At 36.9% G+C, this 22,506-nt stretch overlaps 1 protein-coding gene across 8 annotated transcripts in view; it reads left to right on the forward strand.

Annotated features, from left to right (window-relative positions):
* The window catches only part of DCUN1D4 (defective in cullin neddylation 1 domain containing 4), a 40,441-nt gene extending 19,878 nt beyond the window's left edge, over positions 1 to 20,563 (forward strand). For 5 of the 8 annotated variants that reach the window (XM_062492770.1, XM_062492774.1, XM_062492766.1 and 2 more), the window contains 7 exons: positions 7,536 to 7,630; positions 9,875 to 9,945; positions 11,245 to 11,336; positions 12,174 to 12,282; positions 15,255 to 15,359; positions 15,810 to 15,915; positions 16,026 to 20,563. In XM_062492770.1, the coding sequence (XP_062348754.1) occupies positions 7,536 to 7,630; positions 9,875 to 9,945; positions 11,245 to 11,336; positions 12,174 to 12,282; positions 15,255 to 15,359; positions 15,810 to 15,915; positions 16,026 to 16,081 (634 nt within the window). In that variant the 3' untranslated portion in view covers positions 16,082 to 20,563. The remainder of the gene's footprint in view (positions 1 to 7,535; positions 7,631 to 9,874; positions 9,946 to 11,244; positions 11,337 to 12,173; positions 12,283 to 15,254; positions 15,360 to 15,809; positions 15,916 to 16,025) is intronic. The other 3 variants (XM_062492767.1, XM_062492769.1, XM_062492773.1) reach the window with 2 other exon arrangements.
* Positions 20,564 to 22,506: the final 1,943 nt, after the last annotated feature.

Raw genomic sequence — 22,506 nt, forward strand, 5'->3', positions numbered from 1 at the left:
TCTGCTTCCCCGAGTGTTTCTTTTGTTTTGGTCTTCAAGAAAGCAGTTTATTTCAGCATGACTGGCAATATGAAATTATTTGCTGGACATTCAGCCTGGTCTTGAAGCTGTGTTTTCTTTCAAGAAAGGATTTTTACCCCTGTAATCTTCTGTGAACAGGTTAGTTGAAAAGCAGTCGCTTACTTCTGTTTCTTTGTTAGGTGGAGTTCATACCTGTCAAGTTTGGTTTTTGGATCAGACATCTCAGTTGAGCAGAAATCAGTCTGAAATTAGGAAACTCTACAGCAGTTTGCTGTAGCATACCTGGTGTACAAAGCCAGTTCTGCTTGCATTGTGTGCAGAGAGTGCTATATACAGTAAAAATAGTCTGGATAGTGGAATGCCACTTGATGGAATAAGGGCTTCCTAGGCCCAGTTCTCAGCTTCTGTTCTAGAGACATTCTTCCTAGAAGCTGCATTCTAGGAACTCAGGACAAGCTGTCATGGGACACTAGTCTGTGTGGGTTCTGTATTAAGTGAAGAAAAGCTGTCAGTGTCTGAAGAACTGCACAGTCCTCTCCACAAGAGACTGTATTTCCTAACAGAAGTGACTTGTCACCTCAAATACTTAATGGAATGACATAAATTTTTGGATGTTCTGCATTACAGTGGCATACTTATAGAGTCAACATTTAGAAATTCAGTAATTGCAAGTCTTCTGTTTGTTCTCAGTGTGAAAATACTGGGTAATAGATTTTCAAGGGATGTCATCATTAATGGTTTTACTGCAGCTGAGACTAAATGTTGATGATGTCTCTTGGTTTGTCCATTAAAAAAATGTATTTTTAAAAATCTGTAATGGAGTGTTTTGTTGGGTGATATTTTCAGTCTTCACTGTTTCTTGATTAATTCCTATAATCTCTTAAAATCTGATAGTAATATTTTTAGATATGCTTTCTTCTATAAAGTTTCTTTCAGCAAGTCCCTATGCTGAAAGAGAAGATAGTTTCTAAAGACTCTTAAAGTCATAAACTTAAACATGTCTCACCCCCTTAATTCCAGGCTGTTAGGAATTCAGCCTCATCTCAGAAGCGTTAGCGGAGTGCGCAAACAATTGAGGAAAAACATTTACAGGAACAAATCTAGTTTTTGTGAAATTATTTGGAAATGCTGATCTAGTGCACAGACTGATTATGGAAGACTCCAAACATGTTAATTAGTATTCCACCCTTGCGTAATAAGAACTTGAATTCTCTTAATTAGTGTTCACAGCATCACCATGAACCATGCATGAATGCAGTGTTTCAGTGGGAGGGAATTTTTATACCAGATAATGTAAAATAAAAAGAACTCAGTGTTTTATAGATAACAGTAAGATTTACCTTGCCTTAAAGCATAGCTATTAGAAGTAAACAGTTGAGCACGTGCTAACATGAACGTAAGACTTGCAGACTTAATTTGTATTTTCATCTCAGTATTACAGTCTTTGTTGCAGTTAAAAGTGTAACAGTATAGAGTATTCTCAAATTGGAGTTAAAATTACATTTTCTGTACATTGTTCTTCCATCACTGTGTTAAGCATCTTCAGAAAGGTAAAGCAAGATTAATGTAAAGATACTTGCTAGGTGAAATGGTGGTCTTCACTGGGTAATTGTCTAATGCTCTTTATCTGTTGCACAATATCTAGCCAGATATTACTTTTTCCTTAGGGAAAAATGAGCTGTGAAGTCTTATTTTTTGACAGTCACATTTAAAAATAATTCTGCTCCTTATTTTGGAGTCACACTGAGGGCAAAAGTCATGCAGTGATGGGTATTGTCACCTTAGGAAGATGAAAACTGTGAGTATTTACTTTGCTGAAATTTGTTTTCAAGCAGTTAGATAAATGTTTTCACTCAATTTGCCTGTATGTGTGTAGGAACCATAAAAGGGCCTACTAACATGAAAAATAGATTTTTTTTATTGAATAGTAAACTCTGTAGTGGAAAAAAGTAATTTTTGGAAACACAATGTCATTAACATGGAGTTCACAGACTTTGGAAGTTTTCAAAACCTTTGGTGTTGCAAGTTTGTTTGGTTTTTGTTCTGTTGTTGTTTACTGGCTGTTTTGGTCCTGCCCCATGCACACGGCCTGTGTTCCCAGCTGTCACAGATGTGTAGATCTTTTTGCTTGAAGTAGGGATTTTCAGGTACACACAAGTATAATTTTTCCTTTTTCTATAGCTTTTCAGTGCACTTGACTTAAACTGGACGTGTGACTGTCAGCATGCGTGTTCTTACACATACTGCTTATTAATTAAGCCTGATGAAGTTCCAAATAATTTAACTGTTTAGATATGATTGTAAGCCTTTAAACAGGGAGACAGAAGGCATATTAATTCATAAAACTTAACAGTCAAGTAAGTTGGTCTTGAGAGTTGCTTTAAATGTTTTTTGTCATGTCTTGCGAATTGCAAAATACCTCTTCTCCCACCCTTCTGTTTCTACTACAGTTTTTATGAAACTATTACTAGAATCATAGTTGTGAGTGAATAGATAAGGTTTTATTAAAATACTTTCATTGTGCTACATTGATGAAAATTCTCAGCCAAGATTTTAAATTAATTAGTATTAATGGAAGTAGTCTGGGGTATCTTTTTCAATCAAAGATTTGCATATTTTGAGATACAAGTATTCTGGAAGCAATTAGTTACTCAGTTTGAATTTGTTACTCAACTCAGCAATTTGTTACTCAAACAAAATTCAGTAAAGATTTTGAGTAAGTTTTGGTTGCTTAGGAACAAAGCTTCTGTTGGTGAATTTCTTGGTGAATTTCTTCTACAGTCTTCAATAAGCACTGACCATCTGAAATAACCAGGCTGTGGATCTTCATGAGAGGTGAACTTTTCCCCTCTTCCCCTTTTCTTTTTTTCTCCTCAATGGATTATTGCCACCATGAAGAGAATGTTGTGTGACCTCCATGTTTTCACTGATCTTGGTTTGAGTACTCTGGAACTACACAGCCCAGAGTTACTGCAGTGGGAGGGGCTGTGGGTGGAGCTTTAGTCAACTCCAGGACAGGTGAAACATGCTCAGAGCAGTAGATAACCCAGCTTAAAAGACTGCAGTGGGTTGAAGAGAATTACCCTTAGCTTGTTCTTTTTGCTGATAGCAACCATCAGCTCTTACAATGAATGACTTGCCTAGTCACCCCATAATAGCTGGATGGAATTTTCATGCTTTTTGCTTTCGCACCAAATCAGTTAGGAAGAGAAGAATATAATCTGGAAAAGATGTGAATAACCATGTATTCTAAGAAGCATAACATGCCTAGACACTGTTTTCAATTTTTTTGTTGTTGGTGCTTGCCTATAGCACTTCCAGTTAAAAACTGCATTGTCTTACCTTTTTTGCTGGTAAATTACAGTTCCCTAGTTCACATGAGTATTTCAAATATAAGTATATATAATATTATAAGTTTAAACATGGATGTTATGAGTCAGCTATTAGGTCATGATGGAGGTGTAAGCATCTCTGAGAAAACTATTACATTTTGATGAGGTTAAGTAACTGAAATGACTTTTACAGAATTTAGACAGGTTATCTCATGTTTCTTTTGCCCTGCCCTGTTCCACATTCTTTCCTCTCCAGCTGACAAAATGCCTGTTAGAAAGAGATGACAAGAAGGAAAAACCTAAATGCTCCTTACTGGGACATTTGTTACAAATAACTTGTATATTGCTGTCACTGTCCTGACACAGTGTCATGCTAAACTAACAAAAAATGCTGTTTTTCAAGTCAAGATTTTTCTGAGTTATTTTACCTACATGTGTGATTCATCTAAGGGAAATACATACTTATGTCTGTAGGTAATACTGTTTTGTTCCTTGCTGTTCCTGATGGATATCATGTCATGATTCAGAAATGGAAGGGTAATTCTAAAAGCAAAGGTTCTGAGTTTGGTATTGTCTGGTAGTGACAGGTATAGCAGACGCTCTGGGAAAAAGTTGTGTATGTGCCTTTCTAACTGATGATGGAGAAAATGCCCTTTAGCAATCCTGTTTCAGTGTTAGCATTCTTTGCCAGTGGTACAAATTCTGGTACCAAAAGTCCCAGGTGTATTAATTTGCTCTTTCTTTATGGGAACCATCTTTTTGAGTTTTTTACTTTCCTCCTGTGCCTTCCCTCCTTTTTTTTTTTTTTTTTTGAGCAGTGTGTTTTTCACATCTAATGTGTGACTGGCATTACAGTTTCCTCTTACAGACCATCAATACAGAACCGAATCACCAAACACAGCTTGGTTGGCATAATGGTTGTGCATCTGTTTGAAAGTACTGGTGCTGGTCATCTTGAGGAAGCTGTGAGCCATTGAGGACTTGCTGTTTGAAACTCAGATCTGTTCATTAGATGTTTGGTTCTCCCAAAGTATTCAGAAATCTACCCTGTGCACTCCAGCAGTATTTTTCTGCACAGCAAGAGATGCTGTCAATTAAAACAAAGACAAAGTTCATCATCTTGTAGTATGCATACTGAGGAATTCCACAGAGATGAGGAATACTGCAAGATACAAAATGGATGCCAGATGTGTCTGGAAGTTTCTGTTTTTCCTCCTCTGCAAATACGGTTCTTGAGATAATCAAATCCATGTTAATGATAGTTCAGTGGATGTAGTCCTTGAAAACACCTTTACTCTGTGCCACCAGATTAACCAAGTTGTCCTAGGCTGAGTAATCTCAGGTACTTGTCTATTTACTTGTTTGCATCTCCCTACTCATCTTGCTTCACAAGGCACTTCAAAGATGAGGAGTCTCTCACTAATAGAAATAACTGACTTGGCTAGGCTGGGGTGAGAAACTCTAAACTTCATGTTTGGAGTAAGCAGAAAAGGGAAAAAAAGAGAGATAAGGGTTTGTAGTTATAAATGAGATCACTAATTCTGGCTGTGCGTAGTCTGTTGTCATGATAAACCATGTCACCTGCACTGTTCATGTATGTCTGACTAATCAGCTTGTAGCAGATGGTGGGATAGTTCAAGATTATATCCCTTTTGACTTTATTTTCTCAACTTATGAAACTGGCGCAAGCTGAAATATCTGTAATGAGTTTTGGTGTCTCAGAAATTGAACTCCAGTGGTCAGGTATTGAGCTTTTTCAACAATCCTAAGTTTGAGGCAAGAGCATTTTCATTGGACTTACTTGGCCTTATACTGGGCACTTAATTTATTATTCTTATTCCTGCAGTTCCTAAACTGTGACCTTAGGCTTAAACACAAGTGACTTGTGACTAATCTCTTATTAGTTGTCTGAAATTCTTCTGCTATGTGCAGATGCAGAGAATGTGTAAGAAGTGCTAGGTTTTTTCTGTTCTTGCTCACCATTCCCATTACACATGCTACTGGCACTGATGTCTTGTTTCAGGCCGCAGTATTTAGCTCTACCATTTGTAGATGCAGGAAACCTTTTTTTCTCAAATACCTGAATGACTTAGAGTTCTGTCAATCTTAAGAGCTCCTTAAATGCACTGTATGCATATTGACAGCTTAACATGTTGATTTGTATGAACAAGCAGGGCAAGGCAATCAGCTGTCATCCCTTTGTAAGAAAAAGCATTGAGTCTTGTGATAAATACCTTTCTTTGTGAACCTCATTAGTTTTGCCATCTCCTAGCAGTACCGTTGCAGACTTCTTGAATAAAAAGAATAGAATAAAGATGTTGACTAGGTCCTGCTACAGTTTCCAACTTGGTATTCTACTTGGTGTTTGTCACGTTTGTTTGTGACAAAAAAGGGGATACTGAATAATTAAGACTTGCCAAGGTGGCAGAATGCCTCCTTTCTTTCTTTTGATTGCTCTGAATTCAGAATAGCCTAAAAATTATTGGATAGGTCTTTCACAGTCACAGTTCATTCTGCAAATATGAAAATGTTATCAGACCTATTAAAAAAAAAATTATTCCAACTCAGACTTACATCTTCTGGATTAGCTCTTACTGAGCGATGCTGTCCGCCTTTTCCTTTGCAGCTTCAGTAAAGCTTATGCAAAATAGGTAATTCAAATAGGAAAAGAGTGTTTTCAAAATAAAAAAAAAAAAAACGGATGACATTTCTAGGCAGTGTTCCCATTTGTTGCAGATCAGTTGTGTTTCTCTACAACATCAATTTTTGTTAAGAAATGTCTTAAAAGCTTTATTTGTATTTGTCTTCCAGTTAGCAGTTTATCATTTTGTTCTGACCAGTATTACTTTTCTAAAGGTTAGCTGCTTTAAAGGAACTAGGACAGTAAACATGAAATATTTCTTTGAATCCCTGTCAGAATAATCTGTGTGCCATTAACTTCTAGCTGCCCTTTCTCACAGCTGATGGCTGGAGCTGGGTGGGCGATAGTGGGATCAGTGTACTCTAAGCTCATAAATCTAGCTATCTTTGACATGTCTTTCTAGAAGGATGAAACAGTGGTGAAATCAACTCCAAATTAATTTCATTATTCAAATGGTTTCAGAATTCTCCTTGAACCAGTTAGCTGCTTTATTGTCTTCCCGCAGCAGGATTTGACATTGTGGGAGGAAGCTCTGCATGTTTGGAACGTTTACAGAGCTGTTCTTGGCTACCTTCTCTAGACTAAGCCATTTATTTGTTGCTCTTTTCAGCATGAGCCCAAGCTACTGAAGAGTGGTAGAAATGGATCAGAGAATGCATATGCAGCAGTGGATAACTACTTGGACTGCTGAGTCTCTTTCCTCTAGCAGGCAAAAATTATACTGTCCCTGTTTCAGAAGGTCGAACTAGGGGAGTAACCCTTCCAATTCTGTCATGTTTTCTGTGCTTTAGGTGTTTCAGATACTAAATTTGTTTCCTTTGCGTAGTTAAAATTCCTTACACTTCTTGTCAAAGGAGAAGAGCATTACCCTGCTGGTAGTCTCTGGGGGAAGGGGCCAGCTTTTCAGATGGTTCTGTGCTCCATGATGAATGACATTCCTTGAGTTATTGTTGATGAGGACTTAACCTTTTTCCTGTGGTTGTTTCGTGTTACCAACTTAATGGCTTTAAAATAATGTAAGTGTAGGTCTTGTCTCTTTTGGCATTTATGCCTTTTGTAGAATCTTTTTGAGGTGGCAAAAAATATTTGTAGTTTTCTGTAGGTAATAATTCAAAGTGCCCAAAGTATGGGTGTGCCTAGAGGTAGGATCTGTGTTGGCTGTGACATGGAATTCTCTGGCCTTAGACCCACAGTTGGATTGCAGCCCATCAGTTGACTGTGGTAACTGGTGATGTAAGGCAAGGCCTTCCTGTGAACTTGCACAGAACAGTTTGGGGTTGAATTTGAAGTAACGTATGTTTGTTTTAGGGAAAGGTCATTTACATGGGTAATGATTATGAATCAGTTGAAGTATGACACAGTGAGTGAACAAAGTATTTAGCTTCAGTGATTCTTAATTAGTGTTCCAAGTGACTGGATATGAGGACAGAATGTTGAGTAAACTGAAAGGAATAATGTTTCTGCTGAGAGTGGCTGTTGACTAGAAGATTGCTTTTAAAAATGTTGATGAATTAATTACTTGTTTCTTTCTTTTTTCTAAGTATGTATAGAAAATACGATTCAACTAGAATAAAAGCAGAAGAAGAAGAAGTCTTTTCAAGTAAGAGATGCTTAGAATGGTTCTATGAATATGCAGGTAAGTGTGAAATGCAAATTCCCTACCAATAACAGTTTAATTTATATTGGAATATGAAAATTGCATTAACTGAGCTTTCAAAAGACTGAATATAAAGAGTGTTAGAGAAACTTTCCTTTATACTGTGTGATGTGAGGTTGAAGAGTTCAGGGTTCAGTTTTGTCTTTGTCTATATCCTATAAAAAGAATACGGGAGGTGAGTAATTTGAAATGTTTTGGAACATATATACTTTAGTATTCAAATCTACAGTTAACATTTTCAACAGAAGTACAGCTTTAAGTCTCTGTCATCTGCCATGTTAGTGCCATATAGTACAGAATTAGCCTCAGAAGTGGTGTGTCTTTAATTAAAAAAACCTAAAGGATGAGGGAGGTAGTAACACTAATATTGTTCCTGCTGAATCTGATGCTTAGGGTTTCAAGTGAAGAAGTGAATAAATTCAAATATCCCATACTAGTTTTATCAGGTGGTTTCCCATCACAGGGTCTAGTCAAGGTAGCCTGTATTATTTATTCTTGCCCTTGTGTATGAGAACTTTCTTCAGGCATTACTTCTAGGAATGTTAATTATGTGGTCACGAAAGGTGATCCTTTATTAGTGAAATTAGTTGTTGTATTTATTTTCCTGGATGTGTTTTCTGAAAGGAAGGACTTGGCATATGGGGCAAAATGATCTCATGACTGTCAAGACCAAAAAGAAATTAAATAGAGGCTTAATGTCATCTTGCAGTTTTCTGGTGCTGTCTTGGATAGCATGTCTAACAGCTTGTTCTGTTTTGTCTACTTTTTAAACATAATGAAGAGTGACTTAATTTGATGTAATAAGCCATTTTTTTTCTCCTAATAAAATTATATCAATGAAATAAAGTACTTTGAGATCTCTCTTGTCTGTGGCAGTGTGTGAGAGGAGATTCAGACAAATTCAAGCCAAATCTAACCTGTTAGATTGTATGCCTTTCTGACCAGCTTGATTTATTTTTTTACTCTAGCAACAGGCATGACTCATTTTTGTCAAGACTTTCGTGGAAAGAAAGGATGAAAGGAAGGCTTTGTGAAAGAACTTTGGGGTTTCCACTGGATGCACACACCAAGATAAAACAGAAAAGTGGAGAGTACAATTCTGTTTACAGCATTGAGTAACATTCTAAAAATTGAATTTTCAAGGAATAATCTCTTTTGTTCTTGCTTCAGAAATCTTTACATACGCAGACAATTGATGCTGCATTTGGATTTTTTCCCCTCCCTTGGTGTGTTTTTGCATTACAGAATGAGTCTTTTTAAAGGCTGTTGTGTACACTCTGAGAACTGAGCGACTGTTATGAAAAGATGGGAAAAGACATAATTAATCCTTGTTATTCCTGCAATAGATTACCTAATAATAAAATACAGATGGATCTTCCTTTTGTAAATCCTGTTTTTCTTGTGCATGTGATCTTTATAGTGGAGGAAAGTAGGCATTTCAGCCTGTATTTTTTTTTCAAGTGAGCCCTTTCAAACATGAGTCAAATAATTGTAACAAAGCAGTTAAAATACTTAAAGTGTATTCAGAAATAGAATTGCACAGTACAATTCTTAATGCCTGTATAATTTTTTCAAGAGTATTATAGGAGCTACAAATATCTTAAGACCATGTTGTATTAGTGGTGCACTTTTATTTTTAATCTTTTTTTCCTTTTTAAATAGGCAAAGAAATAAGTGCAATTCATTATTTCCTTATTGCTATTAGTTAGATGATGTGTGGCCATGGTGTAGCCATATGAAGAAGCAGGGTAACATTGTATTAAGATAGTATATGAGACAATGAGGAACGAGACTGTGGGAATGATAAATGTCTTGCATCGTGTATAGCTGTACATCGTGTTTCTATGTGATTTGACCTTGTGATATCAGTAGAAATGAGTTTCACTGGGCATCGTCCACTCATTTAGGCATGGTAATATTATGGAGGTATTCTGTAAGTCTTAAGTGCATTATTGAAAATCTTACTAATTTACACTTCCAAGATTATCTCAGTAAATGAGGAGATTGGCAGGGATGAAAAGTTGTTTTACAATTCCTCTGTTTTCGAAGGTGAGATGAAGATTTGAGTGTATCCAAGTCTGCTAGTAAGTGTGGAAATATGTATATCGTGTCTAAACAAACAGTTTGAAAGTTAGGTTGCACTGTGTGATTGCACTTCTTTTGGGCTGTGAAGGACAGCCCATTTTAATTTTTAGAGATAAGTAAAAGACATTTTGTTTGCAGGCACAGATGACATTGTAGGACCAGAAGGTATGGAGAAATTTTGTGAAGACATTGGAGTTGAACCAGAAAATGTAAGTTGAGAATCCATTTTAAAAATGCCCTATCTGCTGTGGTGTACATGAGCCAGTCTTACATCTCTTGCTGTTCTTGCTGTTAAAAAATTCTTGAGAGTTTAAAAAAATTCAAGAAATATAAATCAGGGAGATTTTGAAACGCGTTTGGGAGCAATCTTGGGGGCAGTAGTGGCCATTATACCATTTGGAAAAAAAAAAGGAATATAAATATATTTATATATAAATATATTTACAGATACATATTCTATATGGGTGTATATAGCTATATATATATAATTTATATATATTCCAAAACCAGCTGTGCCTTTTACAGGCTTTTTCCTAGTGCCTAAATCTTGTTCTTTAAATGCATTTGGAAGTCCTGTCTTTTGAAGAATTCATGGAGTATCATATAAGTAAATGAGAATTGTGGTGTTGAAAGATATACTGGAAAAGTGAAATGTGGTTTGCTAATTTCAGAGTTTATGAGAGTAATAAATGTTGTGATTTATGCATACATTTGGATGTATAAGCAAGTATTCTGATTTCACATTATAAGCTGTACAAAGCTGCACTAACATTAACTAGTTAATGGCTGAGTTGCAAATTTAAATGGCTTGATTATTTTTTTTCTCCAGGTTGGCATCACAGTCAGTTATCTTGCAAGTTTTTCTTTCATGTATTTGTCAAAAGTGGTTTCTTAAGCTGATGAATAAGATAATAATCTTACGGTATTGCTTTACTTAAATTCATTTTGCTTTGGTCTTCTGTGTGAGATGTGAAAAACACTGTTTCCTTTTGAACAAAACTGAAGTACCTATGTATCAGCCTATGTTTTGCTGTGTATTAGTGTTAGTTTATCTATCTCTTATTAACATCTGCTTGAATTGTGGGATCATTATTAGCTTTCAAATCTAATTAAGTTTTGTGTTTTGCAACTGCTACTCATTGAGATTAGGGTTTAACAAATGTCAGGTAGAACTTGTCAAACTGATACTGAAATTCTGTGGTTACTTTGGGAAACATTTTCTGTAGCTTTTGCACCAACTCATCTTCCTCACTGTATTGCTCATGAGATGGTTGATAACTTGGGTGGATGTTCACTCTATGTATTTGCACCGTTACCTTCTCTTCATTTGGACTGTGTACAGGTTTGTCACAGGGTTCTTTTAACTTCTAGGATAGTGTAGCAAAGTTCTGAACTTTCCACTTACACAAGTAAAAGCATTTGTAGCCTACTGAGCAGTATTTTTTTGTAAAACATGGGGATCTTTCTGTTAAATTTACAGTCTCCTTTTTTTTTTCTCTCTAAAACAGGTAGTTATGCTTGTGTTAGCGTGGAAGTTGGATGCACAAAATATGGGCTACTTTACATTACAAGAATGGTTAAAAGGAATGACATCACTACAGTAAGTGCCTTATAAATTCTCTTTAAGTTTGTTATAGTAAACACAGCTTTTCAGAAAAAATGCACTTGACTGTTTTGACTCATAACACCTAAAGCAAAGAGCTCTGCCATGGAGTAGAAGCCACAAGTTTTTGGCCTGATTTATCATGATATGGTCACTTAGCGACAACTTGAAACCTGACATTGCGCATTTAAATACAGTTGAATTGAAAGATCTGCAGTGTCAGGAAAAGAGAGATGTCATGAGGTTTGACACTTTCTGTCCTCAAGGACACCCATCTTTGTTGCTGGATTGCATGTATCTTTTTGTTATTGGTATGTTGTTAGAGTGATTTAAAGCGCTAAGTAATACAAACCCTTTCTGTACCTCTGCATTGTTCTTTCTAAGAGTTCTCCAGTCAAGAGCTTAATTTTACGGCAAAATAAACATAAATAAAGTTAAATAGTCGTGTTTCATAGAGAGCTGGAGAAAGAAAGGACTGTTTTGACTTACCTTCCAAAGAGAATTATTGAAACTGTGTTGGAAGTTCTATAGTTTCAGCAAGACTTTAGAAGTATTTTTCACTGCTTTGATTTGCTGTTTGGTTTCCATGCATGGACAAGCTTTTTTTACAAAGCTAATCATTCCCAGTGTAAGAGTTTTCTACTTTATCTAAATCTGTTTCACACTATGGGTTTAATAAGGCATTTTATGCAGACATACTCAAAAACATGCCTCTGTAGAGAGTGATGTGGTTTGAACAGGTTAATGGGGATACATGTTAGAGATTCTTTCTTAGAACATCAGACATCTCAATAAGAATTCAGACTCTGAACTCACTTGGTTCTTGTTTTATAGGTGTGATACTACAGAAAAACTGAGAAATTCTCTGGATTACTTGAGATCTTTGTTAAATGAGCCTACAAATTTTAAACTTATTTATAGATATGCCTTTGACTTTGCACGGGTAAGTAGTGTGTATCTGAAATGACAAACTTTACTGTCATAAATAATAATTGAAAGACCGTATACTTCTAAGTTGGTTTCTCTGAAGGTACCACTCAAGATTGCTTCTAATGAATGGAACTGTTTGTGTTCTAAAGCAGTGTGTGCAAGATGTCAAAACTGGAAAAGCATATAGGATGTGTAATGCTTTAGTGGTTTAGTGACACGTTTTGTTATGTCTCTGCCTCAAGCTATTTTATAACTTCAGGGAAATAATTTAGGCCACATTCTGTTGTGTGTTGGAGCTTTACTGCTGAGTTCCCCATACTTCATAATTACTGTGGATTTTCTTACTCTAAATTTTGCGAGCGTAAAGATATTTAAAATGGGAAGACACTTCACACATTTCAATAGTTGGTAAAAATGGGTGACATGGTAAAAGCTGGATATTACAGAAATACTGATTCAGAAGATTGGTGGAGTAGTTTTAATGATGTTTTCAGTATTTATTTAAAAATACCACTCTATCAGTCTTCCTGCTATAAAACATGCTTTGGTGAAATTTTGCCTGCAGTGGAACCAATATACATGAGACTATTCATACTTGGTGGGAGTAATAAAAGAACTTTATTTTCTGAAATAATATTCTGAAATAGCAAAATGGATGTCCAAATTCTAATGTGATGGAATGTACAGAAGGTTTAACATAAAAAGGTAAAACTGAACCTCACATTTCAGTGCAAGAGAAATGTAACAATATAAGGCATGAAAAATCAGTGTGGCCAAAGTAAAGGCAATAGAGCCTAATTTCATTAATACTTGTGTGTGGGAAGAATTCAGAGTATAAACAGTAGGTAAAAAAAAATGTATTCTGGCAGCAGCATTATTTCTGCTTAAAGGTATTTGTGACAGAAGTGTAGATGGGCTTTGGAAAGAGAAATAGTTTTTAGAACTTTTTGAGGTTGGAAATAAGTGAAAGATTTGTATCACACCAGTACAAAAATGCCTTTGCAGGTTTCCTTTTCATCTTTATTACTAATTGAAATTCGTAATGGAATTCTTTTTTTTTAAATCCCTCTTGGATTTAGTGCCCAGAATGCAAATCAGTTTATCATGTTTTCAGAATTGCTGGTCTCCCCACTCTACTTTATAAACAAATCTGCATTCAATTTTATCTACACAGTTTTAGAACTGAGGAGTGTTTAGTATGAAATGAACATAACTTTGTGACTTGGGCATTCAGTTGTTGACTGAGAACTGGGATCTTGCTCTGTCACATCCTTCCTATGTGCTAGAAGACAATTCAGTTATGATCTGAGCTTGTTTTTTAATGAAGATGTGTGTTCTGTAATACATAGAACTGCATTCATACAGGGGAGACAAAGGGCTCAGTTCCTTTTGTCATGGGCAGCTACCTGTCTTGCAGTGATCTGTTAGACACTCCCTGCATCCATAATATCCCTGTGTGGGACATGTCCTGGTGGACAGCAAGCTGTCCATGAGTCAGCAGTGTGCTCTTTTTGCCAGGAAGGCCAATGGTACCCTAGGCTGCTTTGGGAAGGACATTGCCAGCAGGCTGAGGGAGGTGATCCTGGCCCTTGACTCAGTCCTGGTGGGGCCACATCAGGAGTGCTGTGTCCAGTTCTGAGCTCCTTGGGACAAGAGAGACATGGAGCTCCTGGAGCAGATCTGGTGGAGGGCAGTGAGGTTGGTTATAGGAGCTTACCAGTATCTACCAGTATCTGCGGGGAAGGTGACAGAGAATGGATCCAGGCTCTTCTCAGTGGTACCAGGCAGTAGGACAAGAGTCAGGAAGCAGAAAGTGATGCACAGGAAGCTTCACCTGATTATGGGGAAGAACTTCTTTGCTGTGCAGGTGACCACACACACTGGAACAGACTACCCAGAGATATTGTGGAGTCTCCCTCACAGGAGATATTCAGGAACCACTTGAGTGTAAGCCGTGTGCGCTAGGGTGACCCTGCTTGAACAAGGGGTTGGACCTGATGACCCACTGTGGTCCCTTCCACTTACCCATTCCATGTTTCTGTGATATCCTGTATTTTCTTAATTTAGACTTGGCAGTCCACTGTCATGAATACGTACAGAGAACAAGGTCTACGTTGGCTAATATGGAAATTTATTTTTTGTGATTTCATTAACTTGACAATTTGTAGCTCAGTGCTGTAACCAAGGCACAAAAGTGTGGGGGTTTGTCTCTCAATAAAATTGGTTTAATTTCACGATAACAAATGTAGATGAATAAACTAGTTAACAAAATGGAATCATACACATGCGTGTTACTTTGAGATTATCAGAAGTTGTGTTACTGAATATTTGTGGCTGATTACCAAACCTGTTAGGTACAGATGCTGCTGCTTTTACTTAGCAGAAACAAACAAAAAAAAATTAGCCTTTAAGCTTAAATGTACTGTTGTTACATTGGACTAAAACCAGACACTCCAAAGAGGAATCTGTGTGCTAGTGTATTATGTTCTGTCTGCTGATGTGATAATTTAATCTGAATCTCATGTAACCATTTAGAATAACAGAGATCCTCCTTTGGCTCACTCTCAGGTAAATGAAGGAAGGGTCAAGTAGCACTAAGTGCCTATTGAAAATCCATGTAGTTGTAATGACAGGGCAGGAAGTGGGTACAGCACTGCTATTCTGGGAGGTGTGGCTGTGCAGAGGATCCATGCAAAAGTGGCTGGGGATCTGATGGCCATTGCTTGCTAGGGAGGTGTGAAGTCAGAAATGACTTTATGCCTCATCTGCTGTAACGGTGATGTTTTATTGGGAACATCTCCGTATAACAAACCATTAGCTATAAGGAAGGAAATGTTACTGGCAAGTTGTGTTTTATTAAAAAACACTGTCAGATACTGCTGTATATTATTTTTTTGTTAATTTATTTTATCTGTGGGTGAGCTGTGAGGGAAGTGAAAAATCTGGAATTTATGCTCTGTTTTCCTTTTTGACCTTTTCATGCAGGAAAAGGACCAGCGCAGCCTAGATATCAATACTGCCAAGTGTATGTTGGGCCTTCTTTTAGGAAAAGCATGGTCCCTTTTTCCAGTATTTCATCAGTTTCTAGAGGTACGGAATTTGAAACAGAATGGCAGGGTTTTTTTAATCTGTCTTCTCTGATACTTTTTAACTTGAGGTAGAATGAACAGCTAAAAATGCTGTGTTCTGATTTAAGATATAGTAACCACCAAAGCAGCACGTGCAGCTGGTTATTTTTGCTTTCTTCCTTTTTCCCAAATTCCTATGCTGTTAAGATTTGTGTAATGCAGAACAGACTATAGAATGTTATTTATTTGCTTTTGGACTTTATTTTATCGCTGTATGTTTGCACTCTAAGACGTCTTAATCAGAAGCATGATTCAACACTGGTTTAAATATTTGCTGGTTTTATCCCTTTTAGTTTGAGATGGCATACAGATTAAAACAGTAATGCATCACAAAGTTTAAATGTTCTGTAAGAAAATCTGAGTTTTAGACAGTTGAAAATACATTTCAGTAATTTCTGTTTCTTGCCTCAAGCAGCAATCAAAATACAAAGTTATCAATAAGGACCAGTGGTGTAATGTTCTTGAATTCAGCAGAACAATTAACCTTGACCTCAGTAACTATGATGAAGATGGAGCCTGTAAGTACTACCATATGTTGATGCTCTAAAATAATTTATTTCTCTGAGCTTAATCATTCAGTGTCCTTTTACAAAATTTTGTAAAATACAGTTATTTGATCTCTCTGCAGGGCCGGTGTTGTTGGACGAGTTTGTGGAATGGTATAAAGGAAAACAGATGACATAGGAGTTTAACTATGCACAGCCACTCAAGAGTCACTGTTACCACAGTTATGTCAACCATTAGCCATAAACTGCTATTTGTATCAAAGTGCATGCTGCTTTTCTTGCACTGCATCCCTTTGGTGGGGAACTTTTGATGTTTGCTATTTAACAAGCTAGCTATGCTTGCTGTTTAGCATTGTTCTCTTTGAAGGCTGCTTTGCATTTTGTATTTACACTACAAATTGGTGAACTTGCCAGAGTCTTCACTGTGATTATGTGTATATTGCTGTCTAAATTTTGTACATGTGTATAAAAAAAGGCTTCACCTAGGAATTATTTCTGCAGAAATGTATTGTAAAAATAATTTTGTGGCATATTTCTAATCATCACTTACATGTCTGTTGAAACTTTAGTTATTTTCTTTTTCCTTTGGTCTCAAATGTAACATTTCAGATTTTCTGGACATGGTTGTGTGGAAGAACTATTTACAGTTTCAGTGTTACTATTTGAGATGCCAGTTTCTGAGAAGACAAGACATGCTGTGATTTCCTTCATCAGAATTTGCCAAACCTGACCTAATGCTTTATAGGAATGAAATATTGGTGTCTTAAAAAGATATATACATATAAATATTTCAGCACTGTAGTAGTTGTACATGCCACAGATGATTTCCATTCAAAAAGAAGTACTGACTTTTTAATGTTAAAACTGCAGTAGTCATTACAGGTACAAATGAAGAAATTAAAATACCTTTTGAAAGTGGATTTTAGACTTTTGTAAATTGCCTTTGGCATACTCCTTTTAGTTTTTGGTTTACCAAGAGTGTTTGGTCTATGTTGTGATCTAGTGACCCAATGACATTGAGAGTTCTAGCAGAAATGAGTGGTTTGGGGAATGAAGTATGCTCACCCCTAGCACAGACATAATAAAGGTTTTGGGGATTTTTTTGTTTGTAACACTAATATTTACAAGGGCCTCCAGCTTCATGTTTCTAAGTACTTAAAAATATGATATCGGGAAAAAATACAATGTTGAGTAGTCTAAATATTTTATTTTTCTTTCCTGTTGGGGATTCACGTTTCCTGGCAGAATGTCCATTGCAGGCAATGGGCGTGTAAGACACCAGCATTAAATGACAGTACTTTTTTGCAGGGACCACTGCCTGTTTCACTCATCTCTTTATCTGTATGGAATGGTTCTAGTGATTATTTTTGGCAAAAAATGAGTGAATGGAATAATATTTAAGTTCTGTAATTTTGTCATGTTGTTGCCTTACCCTTCTTTATTGAGTAATGTTAGTGTTGATATTTATAAATAGGTCCTTGAAGTATCTGGTGCTATTAAACTCTGATCCCTAGGGATTTATTAAAATGTTATTGATTCATGGAGCATTTAACAACAAAGAGCCAGTGGGTGTTTTGGAACAACAAATAACATAACTTTTCTACAGAAATATTTCACAAGGTATTGGCAGTTTTGTTATTTCCCTAGAATGCGATCCAGGGGAACAGGAGGAAAGCTGCTTGTGTTGGAAGTGAAATTTTCTTCTGTGTTGAAGCTTCTGCCCTTCCCATCAAGTCAGGAACAACTTGACTTGCCATTGACTTGACTCCTTTCAGGATTAAGCCTAGTTAAGGAAAAGCACATTAGTTTGCTGCCCTGGGCCAGGAAGTTGTAATTGTGGTGCTACAGGTGGTCAGTCGTGTTCAGATCTGTTTGTTGTTGTTCTTGGTTTTTGTTTTTCAAGCTCAGCTGCCAAAGACAAAAACTGTGTGTCTGTTTGTGTATATTTGTATATACGTAAATATACAATATACGTGCATATACAAAACCTAGAATTTCATGATTCTAAGAAGAAAATATTACCTTTCCTGTGAAATACCTACATTTGGACTTCTGTAGCACTAAATAGTGCTTTTTAGAGTTAGTAGTGGTAAAACATACACAGTCAGTGCTTTCTCATGTATTAATGCACATAACCTTAATTCCATTTTTGATGCCAGTTTGCACAAGAAATTGAGTGGAGTGTGGTATTTAACGTTTACAATAAGCCTCTTAAGAAAAAACACCTTTTATTAAAACTTCTGATGTAAATGTGTATATTACAATAGTATTACTGTAATGAATTAGCAGTGGAGCTGCTGGTTTAGAATGAACTTAGAAGCAATATAACTTTTAACATCAGGCCAAACTGTGATTGCCAAGATTTTAAGTGAAGTAGGTGTAATTGTTCTTAAATCATTAAGCTAGCTGTTTACTCTAGGAAACTGTGCAGCACAAACTGGTGTGAATCCTGCAACAAAAGCAAGTTTGTGTAAGAGGTTATGTACATCACGAATAACTGAGCTTCCAATAATGGGAGCAAGAGCCAAAGACACTTTTCATATATTGCTATTACAGGTGTAGCTTTCATGTAATGGTTGACAGAAATCAGTTCAGCCTGGTGTTGGCAGTTTTGCAAATGCTTATCAGAATAAAAAATATAATTAAAAGCAAAGAAATGGGGGAAAAACCTCAGAAAGTACTTGTGCTATGTAAGCAAACAAACTTGTTTTTTTTAATTTGGGTAAAAGTAACTGGAAGTGATGGAAAGGAAGAATGTGTTCAAAATGCTGCAGTTTTTTTCTTCCATTTGAAACAGTATGAATCTGTAGCCATCAGCAGGTTTATAAACATGCATCTTCATAAAGTAAACCACAGATTCAATTGCAGCTAGTAGAGACAGTTTTACTGACATTTATAGTGAACAAATGGACTGAAATGGACCTGTGTGGTTTGATGAGCTTCCCTGTGCTATCCATCCTGCTGGTTTTGCTATATATGCTGATAAGCAGATCCTAACATTGCCTGCTCCTGTATATTGGAGAAACTTTTAATAGTTGTGAAAAGGTAACGAACCTACTCAGTTAATCTTGTATTTAGTACAAGTGTGGCATTCTCCTTTTTTTTCTTTTTTTTTTTTTTTTTTGTTTATTATGCCATCAAAAAGCTGATGCAGATTTTTTTCTTTTGTTTGATTGTGGGTTACCCTCCCAGCCCTTACAAAAAGTAATCTATAAAATATGCTGTTTTTTGGGACAAGACACTGAGAGGTCATTCCTGAAAAAATGTCATGGGTCTTGTGTTAATGTGTCTGTTGTACTGTTATTGAACTTTTAGCAGAAACTTGGTGATTAATCTACAGTACATTTTTGGTATTTGGGAGATGTAAATTGGAAAGACAGGTAGTAGAAGTAAAACAGTGTCCAGAGACTGTAGCAGTTGATGTTCTTTGATAGATGACAAACGTTTGGAGCTCTATGGACTCAATAATCTTAAAGATCTTTTCAACCTAAATGATTTTATTAATGTTAGTAACCAAAAGAGTCAATGAATTAAATTTCCTTCTAAAGCAAAGTTGATACTAAATATTTAAAGTATTAATATAGTTCTCTATTACTGTTGTTTTTCACTTTTTATCTTTTTCCAAGGAAAGCAAGCTGAAGAACATAGAAATTACTGAAATTAGTTATGTACTTTGAGTTTTCAGTTAAAACCTCTTTAAGGCTGTCTTTAAGCTACAATAAATTCTTGGGTTATCTTTGTGTAGCCATTTCTAATTCTGCAGAGGCTTCTCCCATTTTACCACAAAAACGCATGTTTTAATTAATCAGAAATATGCTCATACAATCAAAATTAGTTACAGCTTATTGCTACTTGGTTAATCTTCCCAAGTTACTGTTTTGAAGGACAAGCAGTGTACTTCAGTTGGGTTAAGGTTTTCCCAGATTTCTGTTGATCCTTAGTCACAAGTCTAACAAATTGTTTGATACTCTGGGAATTAATATAGGCAGCTTTAAAGGTTAGCTTGTGCCCTGGCTTAATTTATAGCTGCTAACATACCTCTTTCTAGGCCTTATATTTTTTCTTTTCGTTGTTCTAAAAGTGTGTAGAATCCATCCGCAAACTGCATAGTCTGTTTTTGGTAATTGAGACCAAAAGTAAAGGGTTTTTTTGTTTGTTTTGTTTTGTTTGGTTGTTGTTGGGGTTTTTCAGTAGTTTTGTTTGTTTGTTTGTTTGCTTTTTTTTTTAAAATCCTTGCCCTCTCCCCCACTGTGTGTGTGCATGTGTACATGTGTCGAAATAGCACCTACTGACACTGCTACTGCAGGAACAGCAGTTAATCTGTAACTGAATGCTTTATGTCTTAGTTATTTGGATATTGCATCAATGAGGTGTGCTAAACTCCTGTGACTCACAATATGATGGAAATACTATTATGCCACCTAACATGAGTTAATCCAGTTGACTTTTTTTTTTTTAGGTCTTTTCATGGTGTTGTAAAATGGCATCCCACAAATAAACAGTATTTGTGTTTGTTTCAGAAACTTGACTTCAGATTTTTCTGTGATTCATACTTCAGAAATTCTCATATCTGAACATACATTAGCAGGCAGCGTTTACCAGGTATTAGCAGGGAATTTGTGTGTAAGATCTTGTCCCCCTTGTTTCTAATAGTAGAGTAAATCAGTATTTAAATCTGTTGGGAATAGGTATGTGTTTCAGAAAGGTTATGGTTCAAATGAAGTGTGTCAGTGTAAAACAGTACTGTAATACACAAGTTTTCAAAAAGTCAATTCAAGGAGAAATGTCTCAAGACAAAGCTTTAAAGAAGTGTAATTGTTACCCACTCATCAAATCCAGCCCTTTGACCCACAAGGTCCTCATAGAAAAGCTGTTGATATATGGGCTGAATAAGCAGATAGGTGTACTAAAACCTGAAAATTTAGGCCCAGAGAGTGGTGCTTTGCAGAGCAAAGTCTGATTGGAGACTAGTAACTAGTGCTGTACCCCCAGGGTCAGAGCTAGGTTCACTCCTGTTCAGCAGCTTCGTTACCGAGCTGGGTGGGGGGGCACAGTGTCTCCTCAGCAAGTTTGCTGATAGGACAGCTGGGAGTAAAGGATGATGAGCCAGAGGATCATACTGCCTTCCAGAGGGACCTCCTTCATGCTTGAGAAATGGCCTGACAGGAACTACATGAGCTACAGGAGAAGTGCAAAGTCCCGCAGCTGAGGAAGAGCAATCCCCTGCACCAGTATCTGCTGAGGGCCACCCAGCTGGAAAGCAACTTGGCAGAGAAGGGACTGGGGGTCCTGGGGGACACCAAGTCAGAGATGAGCCAGCAACAAGCCCTTGTGAAGAAGGTGAGTGGTCCCTGGTCTGATTCAGACGAAGTGTTGACAGCAGGCTGAGTGATGATTATTCCCTCCTACAACAGCACAGCACTGGTGAGGCTGCCAGTGTTTCCAGTTGTGGGCATCCCAGTACCAGAGACCCTGTGATATTCTGGAGATGGTCCAGTGAAGGGCCATGAAGATAATGAAGCGATGGGAACTTCTTTCCCATGAGGAAAAGGTTATGGCTGTTTAGCCTGGAGAAGAGAAGGTGCTGTGGGAAGTCTTATTAAGTATTTAAATATCTGAAGGGAGGGTGTAAAGAAGACAAAGACTCTTCAGCCAGTGCACAGGGACAGGACCAGAGGCAGTGGGCATGAACTGAAACATAGGAGGCTCCCTCTGAACACCAAGAACTGCTGTCTTTTTCTGTGAGGGTTACCATGCACTGTTAATGAGTCTATCCTCAGAGATACTCAAAAGCCATCTGAATGTGGTCCTGAGCAACTGGCTATAGGTGGCCCTGCTTGATCAGGATCATTGGACTAAGTGACCTCCAGCTATTGCTTCCAGCCTTGACTTAAGATTTGAAATGAATGTATTTACATTGCAATTAGAATATTGTAATGCAGAACCCATCCTGAAGAAGTTTTTCATTGTGTTTATGTTTCTGATGAAGGCTGGGATTGGCTTTGCCACTTCTCAGAATGTAGGCTGTTGCTTATCTGTCCTTATCAGAGGGGTTGAGTCGCAGTCTTCTCTACCATGAAAAATTTACTACTACTATCCAAGACAGTTTCTTTTGTTGGTTATGTGCAGGTTAAATGTGCATGTCTTATATTTAAGGGTTGATTTCCAGCCCAATTTTCAGCGTATTCAGGAGAGATTGAAATGCTTTGTACCTACGGCAAGTAACTTGACAATTATCAAACTATTACATGTTTGAAAATTAGTTTTATTTCACTCTGATTATTGTATTTGAAGTTCTTGATCTGCTCTTAAAATGCCTGTATTTTTTCATGTCCTGATTCACTGTATGAGGGATTCTGTGTCCTGTTGCTTGTGGAGCTCTGCAGGCCGTTGCCCTGTGAGAAGGGTGTGTGTGTCCAGACATCCTCTTGTCCTATTCCTCATGCTTCAGCTACAAATTGATACAGCACACACTCAGGCACCTTTTTCATCGAGCTTATTCTGTGACTGATGACCCACAGTCAGCTGGGCTAGGAACAGCGATGGGCTTCCTACTAGTATAGGTGTCCTAGAAAATTCCCAGTGGCCAAATAAGCTAAATCA

The sequence above is a fragment of the Cinclus cinclus genome, chromosome 5, assembly GCF_963662255.1.
Source record: "Cinclus cinclus chromosome 5, bCinCin1.1, whole genome shotgun sequence".
Classification (NCBI taxonomy): Eukaryota; Metazoa; Chordata; class Aves; order Passeriformes; family Cinclidae; genus Cinclus; species Cinclus cinclus.